Below are 9,495 nucleotides of genomic sequence, written 5' to 3' on the forward strand. Positions count from 1 at the left end.
CAAGAATATGAATCCCAGCAGTCATGAAATCTTTAAATCCAAAAAAAAATCCAAGTCTTTGTGATACTGCCTTGGCAGTGGTGTACAGACACACATCAGTTATCCCTCTGCTGTGAAGAAGGACCATTGCCTGAAACGTCACCTATTGTGTATATATATATATATATGTTTTCATGTTTGGGGGAAGATGAACCTTTTCAAATTGAGTTGCCCAAAAAGGACTTTCACATACCATTGGCGGGGATACACATTAACACACCTCGACCACTTACATCACAGCAGCAGACCTGTGCACTTACACACGTGGATGGTCGTGCGCACATTAGAAGTAGTCCAGGTCAAAAACATTCAGCTCTAGCACCCCAGTAGTGTTGCCAAGTTCCTTTTCAGTGATGGATAAATATCGTTTGCGTGTAATTTTGAAGTGGTAGGCCTCAGTGTTGCTGCGGGGCCTCGTGAAGTAAAGTCACGGGACTGACGTAGGCTTTCCCACCTCTGCTCTTAACAAGCAACTGGAATGGCAGCTTCCAATTGGATTACAGACATAGGTCACGTGGCTTCCTGAAGTTGTATGCTTTGGAAACCTAATCACTGCTCATCAGTAAGGCTTAAAAAAAAAACTGTTTTCGTTGGCTTGACGGACTTCGCCACTCAATGCCATTGCCGTACCAAGTTGCCATAGTTGCCCTTAGAAAATGCGTTGCTGATGACATTTGCCAGTGATGAATTCTCGAACATTGCCCCAGCGTTTCATGGCCGAGGCGGCACGGGTGGGGGTTGGTGCGGGAACCGTGTCATTAAAAGTATTTCTGGTAAAATGAGTGAAATCCACGAATTCCCCGGGATTTGTTTTATTCTTAGAATCGACATCGGGACGCTCTGTCCTCTACTGGAGTTTGCAGGGCACGTGACACTAAAACGGTGTCGTACAATACCCCTAGACGCCGAGGCAGAACTTTTGAAATCTTGTTCAACATGTGACTTCCCTTGAAGACAGTTGCAAAGAGATAAATTATGAACCCACTTCTGCTTGCTTGATTTTTTCAAATATAAATACCGACGGTTTAAGATATCATTTTGACCGTAAACAATTTTCACGGCTAGTGGTCAACTAACGACGGGAGCGCTCCTGAGAGGACGTCCGGTTTGGAGAGATGGAGTGTTGAATTGGCTCGCTTGCAGGTGCTAGGTGGATCGTTACTTTGCACAGCCGTGAGTGATTGACCATGGTTGATGATGATTACTGCAGAATTTCCGAAAGGGCCGTGTTTGGCTTAGCAGTGTAATGTAGAAAACAGGAAAAAAAACATCATGGGAAGGTCAAGTTGAAAAAAATCCCGGGTGCATTCGTAAACACTAGGAGGCTCAGCAGGTTGAGCCTGGATAGCGTGTGGATGGGCAACCTGCTGCAAGGCTCCGTGGTGGGCAGCGGAAGGGCAGTGCAACAAAATCAGTTGTTGTACCGTACTCATGTGCACCCCCGTTTATGCTTCCCCACCTTCAACAGCCCGCGCTGACAAACCCGCCAGGTGCTCTCGAATAACCCCCGATGACCTGCACGGCATGGGGGGGTGGGGGGGAAGCCCTTCATCCAGCGGTGGATTGACAAAGGAGCCATTACATTTATTTGATTGTGCACGGTGCAGTCATTTACTAGACCACTCACAGTGCGGTCCGCATTAGGAGGAAGCAACAGCAGCAGGATTAGTACTTTGCAGCAGCAGCAGCAGCAAACGCAGCAACCATAACAGACGCGGCATTAGCGGGGGCCGACAATTTTGGCCTGCGGGTTCGTGAGACTGCCTGTTCGTAGGCGCGTGGAAGTAAAGCGCCAGTGGTGGTGGTGGTGGGAAGCTGTGGGAAAGCCTCTGAGAGCGTGTGGGAAACTGTTTCCTCCCAGCCCGGGGCTTTTCAGGGGAAGCGGGGGGGGGGACTGGTGTGGGTGTGGAGCTGGGAGTCAGGGGATGTGGGTGGAACAAAAATAATAATTTTCCCAAGCCGCCCAGCGCAGCCGTTTGTGGTGGAGGTACCGGCGATCCCCCTTTTATCCCTGGTTCGTTTGCTAATTTAGTTGTTGTTTTTAATGGATGAATGAGTTTGAGTGCCAAATTTGCGTGAAGCATGTTTTCAACTTCATAACTTTTTTTTGAGGTCTGTTACAGGGAGCCCAGTTTTCTTTTGTACACATGCCTTTGAAATCTCACTGCTCGCCCTGCCCCTCCCCCGTCACCACCACCATCACCGCCACCATCGCACTGCTCCTTCCTCCCTGCTTCCGCCGGCCGCACTGTGCCGTCTGGAGGCGTTGCTTCCTGCGTGCCACACGCTGCCTCCCCGTGTCCCCCCAGCGCCCCTTTCCTCGTGGTGATTTATTCAGCGCTGTGTCCGAGCGTGCGACTCTCGGAGACATGCGGAATCAAGCCTGCCTGCCTGGCGACTCTTCCTAAGATGATGATCCTCTTGCGTAATCATCATTAGCCATTTAACAATTGCCAGCCCCCTTTTCCTTTTTTCCACAAATTATTACAATTTGGGGACGTGATTCTGTTTTTGCCGTCGTGGTGCGCTTTGGAATCTCTATCAGCTGCGGGGTTTTACATAAAACGATCACATACCACCTGTGCTCATTATTATCAGGCATTATCCATCCGCTGCTGGATGAAGGCCTCCTCAAGCCATCGCCACGTCTCATGGTCCCACGACGTAACAATCCGTCGCTCCTGCGCTGAAGCCAATTCCTTTGTTCCATATTTTGCAGTGGGTGTGCTCTCGGGCCTGATCCATCGTTTGGCTGCTGCTCTGTCGATAGTCCCGACCATGCCTATCATCCCTTGGAATGGAATGATGTGTTCTGCTCAAACGCATCACTCAATACGATGTCTTTAACTTGCCTATGTTTTCTAACCAATCATTTCCCTTACCCATCTCTCACTCTAATTCCAATGCTTCTTTGCGCACCTATCAGCTTTTGTTTGTAATTGTCATTGTCAGTGACCAGGTTTCTAATGCATGTGATTGTGGATTATGACGGAGATGATGAAGGTGATGAAGGTGATGATGATGATGGCGGCACAGGCCTTCAGTGGTGACAAGCACCACGTCGTTGCTTGTTCGAGCAGTGGAAGACTTGATAATTGTTTTTTTACCCTTTTATCTGGCAACAAAACTGACACCCTTTTTACAAGGAGTCATGTTTACATAGACCACAAAACCTGCAGTCATAATGTAAACAAAAACATAACTTTGATAATGTATGCACTGTCCTTGAAGTGATTGGTCCACACCCGAGACAGCTTTCCTTAGAGCCTAGTCTCACATGTTGTTGGACCAGATGACGCCAAAAGGCACAGTGGAAGACTTAACGAACACTCGACCCTGACCCTGACCCGGACGGTTCCTGACCCTTGCCTCTCTCTGCTCGCAGAAGAGGGACCCCGCTCGCAGCTGGCGCGCCTGGCGGACGGCCTGCGCTGTTCGTACGGCGCCGGCATACTGCTGCGGCTGGGAAACATCGCGCGTCTTGAACTCAACTACTGCATCCCTGCCTGCGTGCAGCCGGGAGACAGGTGGGGAACCGGCGCTGACCAACAGTGCCCTATTCACGCGTGCACACAAGTCGTAGAAGCAGCCGTCGCGTCTTATTCGTAACGGTCGCTTTGCTGTGGCTGCGAATGCACCGCTTAGAATTATGGGTTTAATCGCTCTGGCTGTGTGTTTCACCCTCTCTATCTGGGAGTTCGCAATGGCTGTGTCAGCGAAAACTCAGCTGGCAGCACACAGATTTCGAGTTCAATCGTAGTTGCTGGGTGTATCACCATCAGAGTTTTGATATTGGCCCCGCCAGATAAATTGGGCCTGCACCACTGAGGTCCTGGCTAATACCCGACGCTGTTAACGCACCTGCACATCATAGAACGTCCTCGGCCATTGGGTTCACGGTGGCTGTCTCTGAGACGCTGACGCCGCTGAGATCGTGCAGTCAAGTTCACTGGCTCGGTGTCTCTCTCGCTCACAAGGGGTTCATTAGGTCAAGCACGCCGCAAAAATGGGTTTAACCAAACAGTGCATCCACATGAATCTTGCATTGTACCGTTGGTCGGTTACAATGATTTAAAATGTATATCAATGCTCTCTATGTATAAGGGTTTAATTTGTTTAAAGTAACAAAACATTTATTTGCGTCGCATAAGTTTTGCTTTGGCTTCAACTGCTCAAGAATACATGCGTGGTGCTTAGTCACGTGCTATACACAGTGCATACTTTTTCATAGGGCATCCATTTAAGTGTGAGCTCGTGGGAAATTCCACCGTGTCGGAATCGCAAATGCATTGGATGCAACGATGAAATAGGCTCATTTATGTTTGCGCACACCTGCTTTGCCGGAACATTTAGAAGCTATGAAGGCCCAATCGTGGGATGTTGACGTCAAACTCTGCGATTATTGGGTCCCTTGCACTTGTGCCGTGATTCCGTTACCGTAGGCATGAGCATGCATGTGCATTTACTCTATAGCGAGGTGAGTATCCATTCCATTGCTCCGGGGAGACGTTTGTCCCGTAGAGTAGCCTTGTAAAGATGTACTCCTTCCAAGGTTCGATGAATTGTCTCGATTCAGGCTCACGATTCCACTCAAGAATAGATTCTTCTTTGCCCTTGTGACGTTTGTAATATCTGTCGTCTCTGCTGTATGGAATCAATGAAACACATTACCGATCGCGTACAATATTTATTAATAACTGATGAAAATTAATACAACAATTTACAGATCCCTTTGTTGATCTATTACCAGATGAAAAAGCCCTCTTCATGCTGTCGGAGTCATTGACGCTTGTTTGACCATACTTCACCACGCTGCAGACCAGCGTGGTGAAGTATTGTCTGCTGCTTACGTTTGCCGTAACTCGGTATCGAACTTAGGCCTCTACTAAGTTAATGGCATCATCGCTCCCCAACCATACATATGAATTGAAAAAAAAAGATTCTTACGCACACAATAGGACGCATCTGCAGTGAGCATATGAGTACATTCTATACGATGAAATTGATTAATCTCTCTGTAACCGTAATGTAATACAAATGGGCCTCCAAATCTGTACGGTCAATAAATATTTGCGCAAACGGTTAGAATTAACGATGTGGCGACGAACATTACTCTCACGAGCAGGGTGATGGGGGGGTGTGCTGCCCCCTATGAGGTGAACCAGAGGTCCCTTGAAGCGATCTCCGAGTAGGCTCTGCGATATGCACTTCCGTGGGCCCTACTCTTAACACGAAGGACCACACCGCTCTGTGGAATGGATTCTTCGAATCCTGACATGACGTGGAGAGCACATTCGGGATAATATTTGTGGGGAAAGAGGATATTCATTATTATTGGGGCGCTGCTGCTGCGCTCACTTTCACAGCACGCTCCATTTAAAGAGACCCACTGGTTTTACTCTCAAGTGGAGCGTAGCGTGCGCTGGGGAATGCCTGAGCCAGGTGGAACCTACCTGTCTGTTGGAGGCTTAAGGGCAGTCAGATCCTGTTTGCCTATTGGGGGTGAGGGCGGGTGGCGGAGGGGGGGAGGGGGTGGGCAGGGGAGAGCGCCGTCTGCAACGTGGCCCCCGTTGGATTTTCACGATGAGATTGTGGCAATAATGCAAAAAAATGTGTAAATAACTCCTGTAGATTTGATTGTGTCCGAGTTTGAGACTGCTACTGGGAAAGAATACTTAAAAACTAAGGTTATTTGCATGTTTACTGCACTCTATGGTGCGACGTCTTTGGCAGCGGAAGGGCAGTCCAGCAAAACATAAGGTTGTACTGTAGTTCTGTGCTCCAGCATATATACGCTTCTCTATCTCCCCCAACCCGCGCTGACAAAGCGTGGTGAAGAATGCTCAAGTAACCCTCACGACCTCTACAGGTGTGGGGCAGGCCCTCGTTCAGCAGTGGAACGCCATTCGCTGAAAAGTTAGAACTTTTCCCTGCACAAACCGAGCCCCCTCGTCTGCCTTGCCTTCGGCGTTGAGTGCCCAGCGGTGCTGCGAATATAGCCTCGGCCGAGCAGTGCAACCATTGAGCAGGAACCCAGCATGAGTCAGCAAATGCGTGGGCCCTTCAGCCGGATGGAACCCAATACCTTACCAATGAATAGAGAAAGGGGAGGGATTTTTTTTTTAACTGGTCAAATGGCTACCCGGCAGCCAATATGAAAGGGCATGTTGGCTGGGAGGACGGAGGATGTAGAAGGATGGCGGGTGGCAGGTGGCGGGCGGTCGTGCATATTCGCCGCTGTGGAGGAGAGGCGAGGGTTGACGGATCGCAGAAAATGTTGCGAAACTTCCTTCCCGTGGGCGCCGAGGAAGCCATATCCTGGCTTGCCGGAAAAAAGCAGTGCAGAAAAATGCAGGCTAATATATACTGTCCCTTCTGTGTGGGATGGAGTGTCCCCCCTCGCACGCGTCACTTTCATGCGGGCGCTCCAGTTTGCTTCCATATGTAGAAACACTCATTAATTGGTTTAAAAACATTTATATAGAGGACTGCAGACCTTGGGCAGTTGTTAGTGCCTGCTTTCCATCTGGCTGTCATCCAGCTTGTCTCTCCTTCCTCGGTGATGAGAGATGCAATTTGATTAACAACACGATTTAAAACTCAACATTTATTATTGTATTATCTTGCATTCCTGCACAACTCGGATTTTCCAAACACCCAGGCACTGCCTGTCATGTTTCCTGTCGAAATGCAAGCTGTTGGTCTGCTTCATCCGTGTACTTGTTTTGTGGCCTGGCGTTTTGTCTCGTGGCCAACTCCTAACCACTGCTGGTGTGCTGTATTCCCACTTGTATGCATATATATGTACATGCACAGCCCATGCGTATTCCCACATGTTCATGTACAGCCCCTTTTGCAATCCACTGCTGAACGAGGGCCACCCCTTGCCGAGTTGTGCGGGCGTTTTTTCACCATACTTTACCAAGCTGGTCAGCGCTGATTGGTGAAGATGGGGAGCTGATAAGCGGGAACGCAGAAGTACAGTGCAACAGATTGTTACTGCACCTCCCTCTCGTCCACCACGCCGCCCGCGTCCTACAGCACCCGCTCGTTAACATCTCTCCACCATGGCGAGATGTTAACTACCTCGCCGGGTTGGCAGGAAGTCATGGGAAGTCACCATTATATATACGGGGTAGTATTTCTTGTGATCTCTCATTTACTTGATACAGCTGTCGTGGCTGTGACGGTTCCACCTGAAGACGGAGGCTTGTGTTGCTTCCAAAACGTCGTGAATTTTTAAATTTGTTTTATTTTACTTTTATTAATTAAAAATGTTTTACCTACGTGACTTTACCGAAAAAAACTAAGAGTATGAATCCTTGCAGTCACGAAAGCTTCAAATCTAGAAGGAAGTCATGAGTTCAAATCCTACCCTGACGCCTGTATATTTAGAGTTTGCATGTCTCTCTCTCTGCCTGTGGTCACGTGGATTTTTCTCCGGTTCCTCCGGGTTTTCCCTCCCCATTTAGAAACACACGTTTGGAGCATATTTGGCTGCTATAAATTTCCATATGCTAAGCCACTTCATTGGACTATCAGTTGTAGCCAGGTCGCTTCTGAAAAAGACCTGTATAGCTCAGTTGGCCTTCCCTAGTAAAATAAAAAATAGTTTAGTTTATAACTCTCTGGTTCTTTCGGTAAAGTCACGTAGGTAGAAATAAAATAAATCACGACGTTTCGATGGCAACACAAGCAATCCTCATCGGGTGGAACAACCACAGCAATAAAACATGCTGAAGTAGTAGTTTAGTTTATGCATGCTGGTCAACCCCCCCCCCCCCCCCCTCTTAAGCATTATCCAGACGTGACCCTCCTTTACTTCCGGGAATCTGGTGAGATCGGGCGCATTCTGGATGATTTGCTCACGAGCATGACTTCATGTATACGTTGTAGATATTTTCTTGGCAGATGCGTGTTTACCCAAGCGAGCCCTTTCACCATTTTTAAAGAAGAAGAGAACAACATCTCTCTGATTTCGTGTGCCTTGCCCCGGACAGCATTGCGGCACTTGTGAGACTTGATGGCTGATGTTCAGCCGTCGGTTGTTTCGCCCGAGTTTGAAAATGAACGCTCCTTGACGAGGCTTAAGCACATTGCGGGAAGGGGTGGAGGGATAGCCAGCTATAGTTTGTCGTACAAGGAAACCTGGCTTCGCTGGATGTGTAATTTCCATCTTCCGGCTCATTTCCGCCGATGTAGATGGGCTTGGCACAGAATGAGGAAGCTGACAAGGGTATTGACTTTCATATTATTACAATGTATAATGTAATAGATGCAGTCGCTATGACCCATAGCATGTAATATTACTGTTCAGTCTTAACTATGAGGTGTGTTCTTAATCTCACGCTCATTCGTTTAATTAGAAAATACAATAAGGCAATTTCCCATGATAAGAGCAATTTGTGCTCGGTGTGACTGTCATTTCCTGTAAATGCTCACGTGTCCGCCGCCTAAGTGCCTCTCGGTCCCCCAGCGAGTCGGATAAGCGACGTGGAACTACTCCCGTCGTGGTGGGCACTATGTCCACGTTGCTCCGGCGACTTTTTTTAAAACCTCCCGATTTATTGGGACCAACGGGATCGCCAAACAGGGGCCCTCTTTGGCGGTCCAATCCGGGGACTTCTAAACTCGTTGCCGTGCCACCCAGACCTGACTTGGCAGTGGCGGCAGCTTGGCTCGCGGCCATATCTGACAAGTGGCCTTGACGCCATTGCCCTTTCCTCCTCTGTACACGACGTGCCGTTTCTGGGAAGGGCTGTTTGTGCTGTGGTGGGGGGGTGGAGGTCGGTGCAGGAGGTGGTGATGGTGGGAGGGGGTGGCTGGGAGAGGAACGGGGGAGGAGAGTGGATTTTTTCCTCTCCCCAACCCCGCCGCCTCCGAATCTCACCTCCTCCGCCATCCCCACCCCACCACTCCCGCCGCTCTCCTCCTCCGCACGCGCTCTCTGTGAGTGTAGAGGGGGGGGGTTGGGTGTGCCGAGTGGCCTCTTGAGTTGCAGGTCACAGTAAAAAAAAAGTTAAACTTCAACTTGCTTTTCCTGCTGCTAAAGGTCCGGTTTGCGTAACTCGTCGCCTTTTGCGCCACGAACGAAAAAAAACAAGCATCATCTCGACGGATCCCTCGACCGCTGATGTTTTTTCGCGATTGTGCTGCGAATACTTCTCCCGTGTGTTCTCGGGCTGTGTGAGCATCATGTCCGACGTTTCGCTGGGGGGGGTTTCGTCCCAACGCTCGTTGCAACCCGGCAACACGTCGGAGAGCTGCCACAGTGGAATGTTTTGACGAAAACAAATAGAGAGCCCTCTCATTCATCGACCACGACGTGTGTCCGTGCCGTGAGCGGCAATAACGCAACGGCGAGCTTGGAGTGCTTCTAATCCCTTAGCTTCCCTTTCGAGTTTTTTTTCTTCTACTTTTTCTTAATACTTTGTTTAAACTTTAGCTTCTAAAGTT

General features: G+C 49.1%; 1 protein-coding gene across 1 annotated transcript in view; it reads left to right on the forward strand.

Annotated features, from left to right (window-relative positions):
• SAMM50 (SAMM50 sorting and assembly machinery component) overlaps positions 1–9,495 on the forward strand; it is a 49,663-nt gene that overhangs the window by 37,246 nt on the left and 2,922 nt on the right. Inside the window, exon 14 of the mRNA XM_061566471.1 lies at positions 3,425–3,566. Within this exon, the coding sequence (XP_061422455.1) occupies positions 3,425–3,566 (142 nt within the window). The remainder of the gene's footprint in view (positions 1–3,424; positions 3,567–9,495) is intronic.

This window comes from Lethenteron reissneri, chromosome 37 (assembly GCF_015708825.2).
Source record: "Lethenteron reissneri isolate LAM-NWPU_2019-01 chromosome 37, ASM1570882v1, whole genome shotgun sequence".
In the NCBI taxonomy this organism is placed as follows: Eukaryota; Metazoa; Chordata; class Hyperoartia; order Petromyzontiformes; family Petromyzontidae; genus Lethenteron; species Lethenteron reissneri.